This window comes from Pezoporus wallicus, unplaced genomic scaffold (assembly GCF_028554395.1).
Source record: "Pezoporus wallicus isolate ANWC-B61680 ecotype Strahan unplaced genomic scaffold, APGP_CSIRO_Pwel_v1 contig_3817, whole genome shotgun sequence".
Lineage (NCBI taxonomy): Eukaryota > Metazoa > Chordata > Aves > Psittaciformes > Psittacidae > Pezoporus > Pezoporus wallicus.
The window spans coordinates 10,971,667-10,988,177 of record NW_026635157.1 but is presented as its reverse complement, the minus strand read 5'-3'; the positions used below and the strand labels follow the sequence as shown (position 1 = coordinate 10,988,177).

Genomic DNA, 16,511 nt, shown 5'->3' with positions numbered 1-16,511 from the left:
TTGTTTCTCAGTCAGGATGGCTGCTGCTTCCTCTCTGCAGTAGCAGAAGCCTAACAGAGGTTGTAATTTTGGTCTTGATTCTTTGCTTGTGATTCCTGCATCTGTTGTAATACTGGAGCATCCTTCTAGTGAGATACCTCTCGCCAGTTACTCTGTAAATGTAGGATGCTGATGTCTTTAAAACAGTATTTGCAATTCTCCATGAGTTATATGAAAGGAAGGAAAGAAAATGTGTCAGAACTGGTAAATGATAGGAAGACTAATGTACAAGATAATTATTTTGTTTGCATTCTTGTCTGTTTTCAGTACCCCTCCTTTGCTATAGCTACTCCTTGACATAGTTTAAAAGTAGGTTACCCCAGTGACTATGCCCACTTCATAATGAACCTGTAATCACCATTCGGCAGCTGGAGATATAGTTAATATCTTTGATTTCCCACTAGAATCCCTCCATCCTCTCTCAGCTAGGGAAATCAACTAGGTCTTGCAGTATGCCCTGAAGGTCAATCAAATAGCGCTATTTGGGAGGAGAGTGAGAATGAGATTGAATTCAACAGCTGCCAGGCTTTATGAAAATATCTTGTACCTGCTACTTGTATAGTTCATGTGCTTCTGCTGATCTTAACTATTGCAATAAAGCATGTGGAAAATCTGTCAGTTTGGCAGAGAAGGAGGTGATAGGGCATGACAAAATAGGGCAGGGTGCCAGGCATCAGACTGGTGGATTTTATTCTACTGATACTCATCGAGCTTATGTGAGCTGCAGGTTGGTGAGGAAACTATAAAATACATAAAAAAGCACATGTAAAGCTAGGCTGTTATTTTCCTTTATGCAATTACATTAGGAAAGCATAAGGAAATTAATCAGGTAATACTGCTTTGCAGAAAACTGCAAGGAAGTCACCACCGTTCTGATGATCTGTGGAATAAGTAGCCATTAATTTTGGCTACTTGTGATTTCTATGGGTGCAAAGTATTGATGGAAATTGGTGCAGAGGACAATGGCTGGTGAAAAAAACCCAATATTGGCAAAAATATTAGCAACACCACACAAAATTAAGATGAGTTGTGTTTCATTTTTGGGTGGACCTTGATGTTGGGCTGTATATGTTACCAGCCTTCATCAAAAACAACTACAGGTGTGTATTAGAGCCAGTATTGAATAAAAATGTGAAAGAAGAGAAAAAGTACAGTGATGCTTCTCTAGATAAAGCACTGCAACAGCCAGTGATTTAGGTTTATTCTGAACTGACAGCTGAACACCAAGCCCTTCATGTTTAACAGCCTCAGATGAATCCCTATTCTATGTATTAATCTGATTGACTTTTAATCTGTTCCTGCTTTTGGAATAAAAACATTTTATTATAGAATTTCTTCATGTATTCTAGAATTTAATTTCTATCATAATGAAAGGCAGTTCCATTTATAACCAGTCAGTCCAGAAAATTTCTGTATGATAAGTTGACTCAGCACCCCCAGCTTCTGGGAGAAAGGAAGCTAAACTTACTGTGTTCACTTCCAAATGTTCTCTTACTAAACTTATTTGTGATTTTATATACAGTTATGTCATTTTATACATCTCCCAATCAGTTATTTTCCCAGTAGAAGAATCATAGCTTATTAACGTCCACATTCAGAAGCTGATCCACAGCTGTGATGTTATCACACTTTTTTAAATCTTTTTCAGATCTAGCATGTCCTTTGGAGATGAGAGATAAGGAATATCATACAGTATTTGAGTTGTCATTAGAGATGGATTTATGCAATAATGTCATGACATTTTGGTTTTATACCTTGTGCTAATATTTTCATTGAAATATCCATAATAACTCTCTCAGGGGTGGTCATATTTTCCCCCTGTGTATTAGCTCCGTTCCTTGATTTCATCTGCCATTTTACTGCCTAGATGCACTGTACTGTGAAATTTTTCTACCACTCTTTGCAGTCTGTCCTTATTTTGATTATCCTAAGTAATTTCTATAAGCAATAAACTGTCACCATACTTTTTATACTGTTTTCTAGGTTACGTATGTAACTGTTGAACAAAACAGGATTCAGCAAAGATTGCAGTGATTTTTCAGTATTACTCTCTGTTTTCCTTTTTTCCTTTTTTTTATTGTTATTTCATGAGAGGTTCATTCCCTCATGTGGCATGATAGCTGAGTTTCTTTAATGGCCTTTGCAGAATCTTGTCAAAATCTCTTAATATAAATATGTTGAACTCAGTGAATTGCACGTATATGCTTGCCACCATCTACAAAGAACTTTAGAATTGATAAGGGATGACTTGTGAGGCCTTCATAAAAAAACACTGATTCCAAGTATCCACTATTTTTGTCTTCAAGGTAGATATTCAGACCTGCTTTGATCCAGGAACTGTTTAGAAACCTAATAAAGTAGTTAGCACACCCTAGTTGATTAGTACAGTGTAAAACTTGAGTACATGAGAGTTTGTATGCAAAAGTCAGCTATTCCTGCTGATACGCTGCTTTTCATTTTACCAGGGTTTTTTCAAGACTGTTTCTGTTGACAATATGTACTACACTTATCATCACTAATTCTGTAGTGACTTGAGCAGCTTGCTTGGTTACCCCTATATGGTAAACTGCTTTAAAGAATTTGGGTAGTTTCTGTGTTACTTTCCTTCATAGTTTAATCACCTGTCAACACTGAACAACATCTTTATCAGGCTTCCATGCTCTAAAAGCTCCGCAGAATACATTCCGTGCTTAAAAAACAAATTGGAAAGCAGCAAGATGACCATGCCCTTTTCAAAGATGAGAATCTGAGGCTATGTTTTTCTCTTCATGCAACAAAGTCTGTTGAAACCAGAAATTGAACCCAAGCTGCTAAAACAACTACCTAATAACAAGTCAGTCTTTTCTACCTGTTTCCTCCATGCAATTACTAGATTTTTTTTTTTACAGGTAGAAACAAAAGCTGATGTGATTTTTGCTAGTGACACAAAGGAGGGAAAAGATTGATATAGCTGGCAGTTGAAGGCAGTAAAATTTATCTGCTTGCACTTGAACAGAGATAATGTGTTTTTGACTCAGGGGTATTTTACCTAGTTGTTGTGCTGGAGCAAATGATTACTAAAGGTATTTGACAATAAAGAAAGAAGAATTTTCTGTAATTATAGCAGAACATGCTTTTGGAAGTATTTGATAGGAGAAGGCCTGTAGAATTCAAGGTATGATTAATAACCAAATAAACTTTATCATTTAGTGAGAAATTTAATTTTAAGAGGCACAAAACTGGTACACCAGTTTTAAAATCTGTATGATTATCATAATGAAAAATAAGGCAAAATTCTCTAAAAAATGAACTGTAGTTCTTGAGCGTTCTTGCGCTTTTCTTGGGGATTTATAATTGTATAGATGTGAATAGGGTAAACAGAGTATGCTAGCATCATGAATATTCACATTTTTATTTCATATTCAAAAGGCCTAACTAAAGGGTTTGAGACAGTGGTGTCATCTTCTGTATTGCTAGAATCTCGTACCTATGAAAGTATTGTATATATTAATTACTCGGAAGCAACATGAATAGTATTGCTTCCTCCATTACAATGGGCTTGCATATCAAATATTCTTTAAAAGCAGAGCCTTATTTTGGTCTGTAAAAGGCAGTATCATAGAACCATGGGGTATCTCAAATAGGAAGTGACCCATAAGGACTGTTGAGCCCCACTCCCTCCTCTTTGCAGACAAACATTATTCATTAATAATGAATATTAAAGAACATATTAATGAACATATAAAGAACATTAATAATAAACATTAAAGAAAAAGTTCAAATATGTAGCAATTAATTATTATTTTTAACTTGTGAAAATTCCAGGGCTTGGGAATTCAATACCAACCATGAAGTACAGAATGCAGTGCAGGAGCACTTTGTGCATCTTTTGATCTCTGCCTGTCAGACCAATCCCATGAGCCTGTGAGGAATGCAATGTGATGTACTTCTCTCTGAGGTTCTGGTCTCTTCTGTGAAACACTCAACACTTCTTTTGGTGCCTGTGTTTGTACTGATTATGGGCAAGGCTGTTTTCATAGTTTTTGCCTTAAGCTGTATTAGAGGTTATCTGAAGGTGAAATTATGTTCTAATTGATGAGTTCCTTAGGTACTTTTAATTTACTTATGTCTCTTACATTTAAAATTTAAGTTAAAACTTAGAACAATGGTATAATTTGTACATTGACATTTAACATGTAATAAGTTTGTAGCTGTGTAAATCTGTAGGCTTTTTTGCTGCTCTTTTAATCTGTTCCACTGTCTTTTGAAGGACTTTTTTTCCTGATGCCATGTATTACAGTTCCTTACATATAGGATAATTCTGTCCTTTTTATGAGGTTCACTTTTGAGGGAATTAAATACTTAATGCCAAACCAAATGCCAGACTCTCTGTTAAGACTAAATGATTACTGGCTTTTACACTATTAACTTTGTACAGTCTAAAAAGAGAATAATGAGGCTGTAAGTCAACATAGGAAGAAGTTCCACAGCTATTAGTTCGTCTATTCTGCTAATGCTTACACAGATTTTTACCACGGGCACCCACTGCAGAAGACAGCAAATATCACTGAATGCACTGAATAAAAATACAAGAACAACTGTATACATTTTAAAATATGATGAAAATGAGCTATAATCTACCCAGAAGAAGCAAGCAACATGATCAATAAAATCTCAACTATTGACAGTACAAATTGGACAGGAGAGTAATGAATTGGTTCCCTTGCTCAGGCAGTGTGTTTAACATGGTTTTAAAGTGAGCGTGAGAGTCACTAACTCACATCAGAGGACAGCTGTACCATGACGCTAAGCTTGGCAATTAAATGATATACAGGTTAATTGCAGAGACAAGCAGAAGACTGGAGTTAAAGGACTGAAGGAAGTTAGTTGAATAGAGTTGTCCATCTATGGAGGATGAAAAAGAATGTCATTATAAAGGGAAGCTTTATCGGTATACAATAATTTCAAATTTTCAGTTTTGATTTAGCCTTATTTTAAAGTTCTAATAGTACAAGAGTATTAGAAGCTGAATGAATTGCAGAAGAGTGGGCCAGTGGAAATTGTCATCAAATAAATTTGAGATGACTCCAAAACATACCTCAGATTTTTATGTTGTTGTTTTAGTTTAACCTGCAGCCATGTCAAACTACACTTTTGAAGACAGAAAATGGATTGATTTAACATGAGGGGTTAATGTATACATTCAGACACATCACATCAGTTTGTTTTCATGGATCAATTTTGTCACATCTCAAAGGTTTTGATCAGTATTTAGTAGGAAGGAGAGTAACCCACCTTAATGATTGTTCTTCATAGGGTTTATAATCTTTATATCTTACTGCTACATAGAACTCGGTTCAGCAGTGCGCTCAGACGTGCTTAAGTGCCATGCTGAATGAGAATTATAATGCATCACTCAGCATGTGCATTTGAAAAAAATTACAGTAACACCATAAAAAAATATTATATATATTATCCTCTTTTGAGAACAGGGATACTACACATAGCAGATGTTGTTCATGTTGCTGCATGAATTACTCAGTTCCTCTGATGGCAAGGGTGACCATGAGATCCTAAGCAGAATAGTAATATAGTATGATACAAGTGATGCACTCTGTGAAGGAAAAGCTTTCCCATAGAGATGTAAGCGGAAAAGAAGAGTAATTAAGACTTTTCAAAGGTATTTTGCTGCCATAGTTTAAGCCCAGCAGTTAACTCAGAACCACACAGCCGCTTGCTCACTCCTGGCCTTTTTTCCTCCTGCTGCTCCCAGAGGGCTGGGGAGGAGAATCAAAAGAATGTAACTCCCACGGGTTGAGATAAGAACAGTCCAGTAACTAAGGTATAACACAAACCACTACCGATACCACCAATAATAATAATGATAAGGGAAATAACAAGGGAAGAGAATACAATCGCTCACCACCCGCCGACCAATACCCAGCCTGACCGGAGCAGTGATCTAGCCCTTCTGGGTAACTGCCCCCAGTTTATATAGTGGGCATGATGTGCTGTGGTATAGAATACCCCTTTGGTTAGTTTGGGTCAGGTGTCCTGTCTCTGCTTCCTTCCGGCTTCCCCTACTCCTTGGCAGAGCATGAGACTGAGAAAGTCCTTGGTCAGAGTAAACATTACTGATCAGCAGATAAAACATTGGTGTTATCAGCGCTGTTCTCAGGCTGAAAGTCAAAAACACAGCACTGCACCAGCTACTAAGAAGCAGAGAAATGACTGCTACTGCTGAACCCAGGACACGCAATGTTTCATTGCCCAGTTGTGTAGAAACACAAGGTTTTATTATGAAAAAAGGTATTTTATGATGCTTTGTGTTTTTCCATCCTTTAACTTGTCCTTTGACACCCTGCTTTTGTTCAAGATGTAACCAGAATGTACCAAACTGAATTTTAGAAGGGAATGTTGAGGAAACCATAACAGCTTTATTCTGATATCTGAATTCTGGATTCAAAACCAAAGTTGTTGGTGCTTTTCTGTGCTTCATTACTTCCATAGTTATTGAAAATTAAGCTTTTTGCTTTAATGACATAACAGGTGTTATTGCCTTGCTAAATTCACCTTGCTTTTGCCTTGTTTGTGATTTCATTTTATTTTGTTTGTAGGATTGTTTCCTGCAGTGCTGAATCTGGCTACTAATGCTCTCATCACAACCAATGCTACCTGCGGAGAAAAGGGTCGTGAAATGTACTGCAAACTTGTTGAACATGTACCTGGACAGCCTGCAAGGCACCCTCAGTGCCGGATTTGTGATCAGAGGAGCAGGGTTCCACATCGTAAGTGTGCCATTTAAATTTTGTTCCTTTAAAACGGTTTTGTTTCAAAGGTTGTTCATACTCAGCAAAAAAAACCCTGTAGGTCATGAGCCTGATTACTATGAAATTACTGTCTCTTTAAACTAGGTTATCCATTGCTTCCATTGGTAGTTTAAAATCTGTATTTGTTATGTATGTCCCTCAAACTGAACTTTCTAATTCAAAGTGGAGCACCTAAATTCAGACTTAGGAAAATTAAGTATCTACAGCTGTTGTTGAGTTCACTTGATATGTACTAGCCATGAATAAAATCTAGATGATTTTTACCTGCATACCTACATGTGGAATTTGAACATTTTGCCAAGTCTAAGCAACATCTGAAATTCCAGTTTAGGGCCAGCTCCAGTTTTGTTTTATTGTGTTCTGGAATATTTTTCATTTGATGTTAATTCAGTTTCACTAAGCCAGCAAAAAGAACAGAAGATAATGGAGCACTGCTTAGTTTAATTGCTTAGGTTTTCAAATTAAAATTGATCTTTCCTAATACTGCTTTCTTAAAGACTACTTGTCTTTAAGACAGGTATTACTCAAAGTCACAAGTTTCCCTCCTGCCTCCTTCTCAAGGTCTAGTGATGACTTTAACACCTCATTCTCTGATTGCAAAGCAGCATATTCTTCACCAGAATCTGTTTGGAAGCAGAGGCATCTGTAGCTTCTTTCTGTGCACAAGTTAAACAGGCTCCTAACACTGCACAAATGACCTTTACCTTTTCCCCCTTTAACTTTCTGTTTACCCTGACACTGCTTAATACATTCAACCACTTTCTCTTCGTCTTTCCAGAACTGTTGAGCCCATTCCTTCCCAGCCTGGGAAGTGGCACATTTATTTTTTTGCAGCAATTTATCCATGGCAATCCTGCCAACTATGCCAATTTAATGTCACATGAAAGAAGGGGAGATTTTCTTGACCCCTACTATTTGGTCTGCCCATCAGTGCCCCAGGAAAGGCGAGACCCTTGTGTCTGACCAGTCTGTCAGCATCCTGTTATAGGGACCCTTCACTGAACAGTCCTGTTGGATCAGAGTGCAATTTGACTGACTTGGTCAGGGAATCGTTCATCAAAAGACCCCCCTTCACAGGGTCTTCCCAGTTTGTTTGAACATGTTACCTGCTGCCAGAAACTGCTAGTGCCCACGAAGGACTAGCACTGTTTATGGAATAACAGTCTCTATTAATATAAAATTGTGACAAACTAAGGTTCATGGCTGCTGGTGATAGGGACTGTCTGCAAAAACATGCTTGAAGTGATACACAACCAAACTATAATCACTATATAATAGCTAGCATTAATTATTTAGTGTGCGTGAGATAAAGTTCTTACCCAATAGGTGTCCCTGTGGGGGAGAAGACAGGTTCAGCTTGACTGCAGAAGTTACAATGGAGTCTTTCCTGTTTCTCGCCTCCTCTCATTCACTTTTATACTTTTCTTTACTCAGGTGGAGCTTGAGTGACTGTTAGTCATACATTTTTTTATTGATTGGTGTAAAATTCTCTCGCTTCTCATCTAAAGATACAGCTGATAGCGCATGCTTGGTGAGGGGTAGTTGTACCTTGGAGGCAGGTAACTTTGGGATGGAGTTTATAATTAGTATTATAATGAGATTATAATAGCATGGATCAGCGAAGGAAAGTGGTTTCTCCACAGCTGTTTGCTCAGCAATACACATATTCTCTTATATTTTCCATTTGGCAGCTGCTATGTGGCTTATTAGCTGTATGTTACCATGAAGTTCCCAATCCTGCAGGGAGTACAACAGAGCCTGGCCGTGGTGTCTCCATTCTGCTCCACCCTCCATTGCTCTTCTAGGGTAGCCAGTTGTGTTGCCTGAGGAACCATGGTGGAGTATACCAAGTGAAAGTGGCAACTGTATTTTACCCTAAAAAGGTTTCTACAACCTTTAGGCCCCAGTTTTCCCTAAATTTCCCTCCCAACAGTGATTTTCCCATACTACCCAGCAGCAAAACCAGTTTTCAAGTATAAATGTTTTATCATCTGCTTCAGAGATGATAAATAGCTTCTAGCTATTATAGCTGGGAAGACTAGAATTGAGAAAATTCCTTAGTCAAGTATTATAAGTTTAATTTCATGTGACCTTGCAGTGAAAGACATGAACAGCATTAACATTGTTATATTTTTGTGAGTATATTGGCAGATGGTAGAGGATGTAGAGACTTAAGACAGCTTTTAATAGAATAGATAAAATGTTGGAAAAAGCAGAGCCACGGAAGCATGGAGACAATTTTTCTTTTTTTCCCAGTTCTTTCCCTCTAAAACCTACCTCAGATATATTTAAACCTCTTGATAAAGCACATTTAAGCATGTGGTGAAAACAAGGAGGAAAAAAACCTAAATCTATCTGCCAATTCTAGACTAAATTCCAGGGCCACTCTTCCTAGTGTTATTTTACTTATTAGAAAGTCTTTTCCTAATATCTAATCTACATCTTCCTTGCAAAAATTCATGTAACCTTTTTCCTAACTTCAGTCAATGCAATGAATAGATTATTCCCATTTTCTTTAGAAAAGTGTTCTACTTAATTGAGGAGTGATGGTATTACTCTATCTAGCTTCTACACTAAACTACTACTATCTTTTTTCATAGAATCACTGAATGGTTTGGTTATAAAGGACCTTAAAGATCACCTAGTTCCAACCCTCCTTTCATGGTCAGGGACACCTTCCACTAGACCAGGTTGCTCCAAGCCCTGTCCAACCTGGCCTTGAAGACGTAAAGGGATACGGCAGCCACAGCTTCTCTGGGCAACCTGTGGCAGTGCCTCACCACCCACATAGTAAAGAATTTCTTTGTAATGTCTAACCTAAATTTACGCTCTTTCAGTTTAAAGCCATTGCCTCGTGTCCTTGTAAAAAGTCCCTCTCAGCTTTCTTGTAGGTTCCGTTTAGGTCCTGGAAGCTGGAAGCTGCTCTAAGGTCCTGTCGTGGTTTAAGACCAGCCGATAACTCAGAACCACGCAGCCATTCTCTCGCCCCCTACCTTCTTTCCTGCCCACTTTTCCCCATTCAGAGGGATGAGGAGGAGAATCGAAAGAATGTAAGTCCCACAGGTTGAGATAAGAGCAGTCCAGTAACTCAGGTACCATACAAAATTACTACTAGTACCACCAATAATAATAATGATAAGGGAAATAACAAGGGGAGAGAATATAAAACAAGAAGGGGAAAGGAAAGGAAAAATCCCAATAAACACAGGTGGTGCACAATACAATTGCTCACAACCCACCGACTGATACCCAACCCGACCTGAGCAGTGACCTGGGCCTTCCGGGTAACTCCCCCCAGTTTATATACTTTGTGTGTGTAATACCACCTTGGCTAGTTTGGGTCATGTGTCCTGTCTCTACTCCCTCCCAGCTTCTTGTGCCCCTCCTTGCTGGCAGAGCGTGAGCCTGAAAAGTCCAGAGTAAGTGCTACTTAGCAGCAACTAAAATATCGATGTGTTATCAGCGCTGTTCTCAGACTAAACACAGCACTGCACTAGCTACTAGGAAGGAGAAAAAATAACTGTTACAGCTGAAACCAGGACAGGTCTCCCCTGAGCCTTTCTCTTCTCCAGGCTGAACAAGCCCAACTCCTTCAGCTTGTCTTTACAGGAGATGTGCTCCAGCCCTCTGATCACCTTTGTGGCCCTCCTATGAACTTGTTCCAACACATCCATGACTTTCCTATGGTGATGACTCCAGAGCTGAGCTCAATGCTGCAGGTGGGGTCTCACGAGAGTGGAGTAGAGGGGGAGAATCACCTCCCTCGACCTGCTGGAAATGTTCCTTTTGAAGCAGTTCAGGATACAGCTGGCTTTCTGGGCTGCAAGCCTGTTCATTACTCTAATAGGCTGCATTTTCTGGAACTCTTAACTCTGCAAATTGCAGTTTTCTGAATTCTGTCTAGGCGTTTTCATCTTTATTAAAATTCACCTGGGCTCTTACCAGGACTGCATAGAGATCCAGGTATGGATGAACAGAATGAACAGAGTATATTCCTGTTTGCATGCTTTTCTTAAGTACTTCCCATTTTTAGACACTACTGAGAGGTATACAGCTAGTAGTCTTTTATAATCCCCAGATGCTTTCCTCATAAATGGTTACCTATCCATTTCCTCCCAATGTTGTATTTGTGAAGCTAATTATAATTGCATCAGTATAGACTACTTCATTTGTCTGAACACAATTTCAACCTTTTTTTTTTTTTTCCCCAAGATAGTTTTCCAAGTTTCAACTTTGTCTTTAATTGTAGTAAATGCCATCTTCTGAGAAAAGCTGATGAAACTTTGTAGCAATGTAAGCATTAAAATATGTTATACTGTAATAGTGTGTCCCACTCAGAGAAGACTTTTGCTCAGTTTTTGGGATGATTCTGACTGGCAGAAACACTCTACAATAGATTTTTTCCGTTTTTTATAGATGGGCATTTAGAGATGCATGCACAACATACAATTTTTTTCTATATCAGATTTGTTTATTTCAAGCTGCAAACCTAAGCAAGAGCTGGATTGCTTTGTTCCCATGTCCTGCCTGTGATATCAGATACTGTACACTAATGTATGTGTATATACACAGACATACTTTGTATATATCTGTATAAAACTGATCTGAATGATTTATATCTGTTTTCCCTCAGTCCAACCCTCTTAAAAACTTGAATCTGCCCAGCTTCATAATGACTGGTCTTTTGTTGCCAACCACATCTCATTTTAAGGTTTTTAAATGTTCATTTGGCAGAAGGAAGTCCCTTATTTAAACAGGGATGGCTCATTCATAGGAGAACCATGTAATATAACCAGACTTTAAATGATCCCCCTGGAATGTGCAAGTCTGGAGTGCATCCCCTTAATTACTGTAGTAGAAAATGAACACAAATTCCCTGGTTAATCACATGTGAGCCCAAATTAAAGAGCACAGTTTGATGGACTCACTCTGTAAGGTTTCCCTGTTGCCATCCATCAGGGAGATTGGTCCTTAACTGCATTTGCAATCCAGTCCTTTTTCACAAATATTGCGTTATTTTCCCCTTCCCTTTTAAATAGGCAGAACATGCAAGCAATTAATTAGTTTTTTCAAATTAATTATGATTAAGCTTTCATAATGGTGATTACAATTATTTGTTTATTCATCTCCCAACCCTCCTTCTCATGATTTACCTTTATATCAATTTCACCTGAAGAGATTTACATAAAAATTTCCAATTAGACAGCTTCTGTCACAATCACTGAGGAGCTCTGAGTTTGATTTACAGATGATTTTTGCTAGCACTCATTTAGAGCCAAGGTTTGTGAAAATGACCAGAGCTGTGGGAACTGATAACATTTAAAACATGGGTGTGTTTTGCTTTATATTTTATAAAAATAAAGCTACTAATAACATCACTTTTAGCAGTGATGGTGCCCACTAATGTCACTGAATAATCCAATATTTAAATGATTTTTTTGCATTTTCATTTTTGAGGGCTTATGCCTTCCCTCAGTCCCACAAAGCACTTTAATTGTATCTTTAAATATGTTCAGACATTCTGGCCTTCCTTAATGAGCTAGGAATCCTGTCCTCAACAGGTGGTTAATGTAGCAAAAAAACCCAGAGACACAAAGGCTGTCAATCTGGCTGGTGGATTTAAGTAACAATTAAAATAACAAGTAAGTTAATCAGTTCATAAATTAACTGTTTGCAGTTCTAGGACTAGCTAGTAATGAAGGTTATTCCAGTTTTATATCAAGAAACATTGTCAGTTTAGAAAGCCATCCTTAAGGAGAAAGACTGGATTTTTCCTATTTTGTTATGTTCTTGCAGACAGAACTTGCATCGAAGAAATCTACAGTATTTGAATTTCCTTTGGTTTATTTCCTCATAATGTACAGAGTTACTCTAGGCAACAAGGGACTTCAAAATATAGATCCTTGTACCTTTTAAAATTGAGGTTATGTTATTCTTCATATTATACAGGAGAGAAACACAAATTAACCATGAAAAGTAACCTGGAAATGTTGAGTGCGATTTTCTTCGTCTAAATAACATTAACTACTGTGTAAGCAAATTTCAATAATTTAGGAGATCTTAAAATCTAGGAAGAATTCAATTATCTAAATAAGTTCTTATCCTGATTATTTGGAATTAATTTGGGACACTGCAGCAAAGTAAATGTAGACCTGAAAAGTGGATCTTGGACTTAGGTATGGATTTTAACCAATGCAACCTCCTTTATATGCATGTATGTGAGTCAGACAATTTTCCAGTTGCGAAATATAGTCTATAATGATTTCTGAATCATTTCCTCTGTAGTGATTTCTGAATTATTTCCTGAGTTATTTTGATGTCCTTAGGAATGTCTTAGAAATGCAAGTACCAGTATTACTTTATCTCTGCTTTCCTTGCACACCATATGTCAGATTCCTGATTTGTTATTTCTGTTGCAACATTTAATGACTACAGTGTTTGAAACTTAAGGCTCCAGGAAGTGTTCACTTGATTTAGATGCCTACATTTTTTATACAATCAGGAGAACCTCCAACTGCAATTACATACTCTACATCACCTTCTTGTGATCTTAACCAAAATGAAACAACTAACATTAGATTAGTGTTTCAGTAATAAGCATGATTGTGTCCCAAGATTAAAATAAAAATTAATTTCATGGGGTTTATTTTAAAATGCTGCCTCATTAGTTCTGCTATTGTATTCTAGATTTTAGATCTAAAAACATCTAAATCTTCTTTTAATTTTGAAATATATTAACGCATTTCTGCTGTTTTAACAGAGCGACATCCGATAACAAATGCAATTGATGGCAAGAACACTTGGTGGCAAAGCCCTAGTATCCAGAATGGAATTGAATATCATTATGTGACCATTACATTGGACCTCCAACAGGTAGACTTCTGTTTGTTTGTTTCTGCAAAGGCTTTCTTACTTGCACAGTAAATCACCTGGATTCTTTTCCTCTTTGCTTTGTGTTTCTGTTACGTTATGAAGACACACTTAGCTTCTCTTATAACATTCTGTTGTTTATACAGATAATTCTGACCCAGTCATTGTAATATAATGTACCAAATAAAAAATTTTTTTTCACCTACATTTTTATGAAGTCATGTTTGAAAGTCTTTTAAATATAACATTTTCAGTATTTTTTTCATGATAACTCCTGGTTTGGCTCTTTAAAAACAGTTGAAAGATAGCTTCAGGGAAAAATTAGTATCAGTAAAAGTTTGTGTTCAGAATACTCTTTCTTGTTTCAGTAACAAAGTACTATACACTTAAATACACAAAAAATACTAAAAATACTTAAATACACTAAAAATAGTTCATCTATGTAAGGGATACACGTGCACATCATAAGTTATTTTGAGGCACCCTTCTTGAGTGAAGAGAGTTTGGCTATCAAAGTCCTTAAATAAATTGCCTTTTGTTAGTGGAATCTTGCTTGACAGATGTAGCTATGCAGAATTCAGTTATTTGATGCTTATGAAAATGCTATATAAATTCCAGGTATGTAAACAAGAGGATTTGAAGGTAGATGGAAAATAATTTTATTAGTATTATGCTGGGATAAATACAGAACAGTGATCTGGTACACAATTTCTTCATCATGCTATTTACCTTCATTGTTTTGGTATTCAATTAAGTAGGTAACAATTTAATTCTTCCCTATCTCCCTTAAAATCTTCTCTGATTTGAGGCTGGTTTATATTTGTCTGCAACTTGAATCAGACCAGAAAACAGAATGATAAAATTATTTAGTTTGGATCTTTAAGATCATCAAGCCCAACTGTAAACCTAACACTGCCAAGTGTATCCTTCACTCACGTCCTTAAGCACCACATCTACATGTCTTTTAAATGCCTCTAGGAATGGTGACTCAACCACTTCTCTGGGCAGCCTGTTCCAGTGCCTGACAACCCCTTCAGTGAAGAAACTTTTCTAATATCCAATTTAAACCTCCCCTGGCACAGCTTGAGATTATTTCCTGTTACCTGGGAGAAGAGACTGACACCCACCTCGCTACAACCTCCTTTCAGGTAGTTGTAGAGAGCAGTAAGGTCTCCTCCGAGCCTTTTTTTCTCCAGACTAAACCCCCCAGGTCCCTCAACCATTTCTCATAAGTTTTGTACTCCAGACCTTTCACCAGCTTTGTTGTCCTTCTCTGGACCTGCTCCAGCACCTCAATATCTGTCTTGTAGTGAGAGGCCCAGAACTGAACACAGGACTCGAGGTGCTGCCTCATCAGTGGCAAGTACAGGGGGATGATTACTGCCCTGGCCCTGCTGGCCACACTGTTTCTGATACAAGCCAGGATGCTGTTGGCCTTGTTGGCCTATTGGATGCACTGCTTGCTCATATTCAGCTGTTGTTGACCAACACCCTCAGGTGTTTTCCCACTGGGCAGCTTTCCAGTCACTCTTCCACAAGCCTGTAGCGTTGCATGAGGTTGTTGTGACCCAAGTGCAGGCCATGGCACTTTGACTTGTTGAATCCCATACAATTGGCCTTGGCCCTTCCTACCCTCAACCAGATCAACACTCCCATCCAACTTGCTGTTGTCCGCAGACTTACTGAGGGTGCACTCTATCCTGTCATCCAGATTGTTCATAAAAATATTAAAGAGAACTGGCCCCAGTACTGAGCCCTGCAAAACACCACTTGTGACTGCCTGCCAACTGGGTTTAGCTTCATTCACCACTACTCTTTTGGCCCATCCATCTGGCCAGTTTTTACCCAGTGAAGAGTATACCCATCGAAGACATGAACAGCCAGTTTCTTCAGGTGAATGCCGTGGGAAACAGTATTATAATCTGTTTTCCAGGTGTTAAGAAAAAAGGGAAGATCCTTTCTCTGGCTCATGGGTTAGATATTACCCTTCCCAGCTCTCTCTTTCTCTGTGATCTCTCCATTGAGATGAGTTCCCTGTTTCAGTTTATTATTATTGGTTTATTAAATTCACTTTGAACCTGCCTGACCTTATCTTCCTACTTTCTCATTTAGCTGTACTTAAAGCAGACAAGGGCTAATTCTCAACTAAAGAGGCTTGTACTTTATTTCTTATAAAAACTCTGTCATACAAATGATCTGATGGTAAAAATTCTTGTAAGTCTCTTAATTATGTGACTGTGAAGTACTTGGAACACAGTAGTCTTTATTTCTGGAGGAGCCTTTGAATCCTGGAAGAACTGTTAGTATTCTGGCTTTGGAACCCTCATTGTTACTGGCAGAAACAATCCTATCTCTGTGTCTTTGGCCTTATGTATGCAAAAGTACTCATCATGCATTTCTTTCAATCAGCAGAGCTAATAAGGAACTTCAAGCTAAGTCCCGTGCATTAGAAAGTTTTTTAGTGAGGAGAGAGGTTTAAATGTGTTTTAAACTTTCAGAGTAATTAACTGGTTTGCCTTTGCAGCATGGGATTGTGTGTTTTGTTGGCTATGATCTGTTAATAAGTGAACAGCTCTCAGGCATTAGAACTAAATAACCATCCTTGATTTTCATCAACCTAGTGATTTTACCTGTGTAGTTGTTTAGGTCAGGTCTGCAAAATCTAGGGCTTTACAACTTCTAATGTATCAGTATCTAGATTGTCATAAAAAAATAAGCAAATTTATGTACTTATGAAAGTTTAGGATTTTCTAATATACTAAAAGCTAGCAGCTACAGGGTGAGTGACTATAT

General features: G+C 37.8%; 1 protein-coding gene across 6 annotated transcripts in view; it reads left to right on the top strand.

The window, feature by feature from the left end:
• The window catches only part of LAMA2 (laminin subunit alpha 2), a 368,416-nt gene that overhangs the window by 82,427 nt on the left and 269,478 nt on the right, over positions 1–16,511 (top strand). For all 6 annotated transcript variants that reach the window (XM_057408938.1, XM_057408930.1, XM_057408924.1 and 3 more), the window contains exons 2-3: positions 6,636–6,806; positions 13,609–13,721. In XM_057408938.1, coding sequence (XP_057264921.1) covers positions 6,636–6,806; positions 13,609–13,721 — 284 coding nt within the window. The remainder of the gene's footprint in view (positions 1–6,635; positions 6,807–13,608; positions 13,722–16,511) is intronic.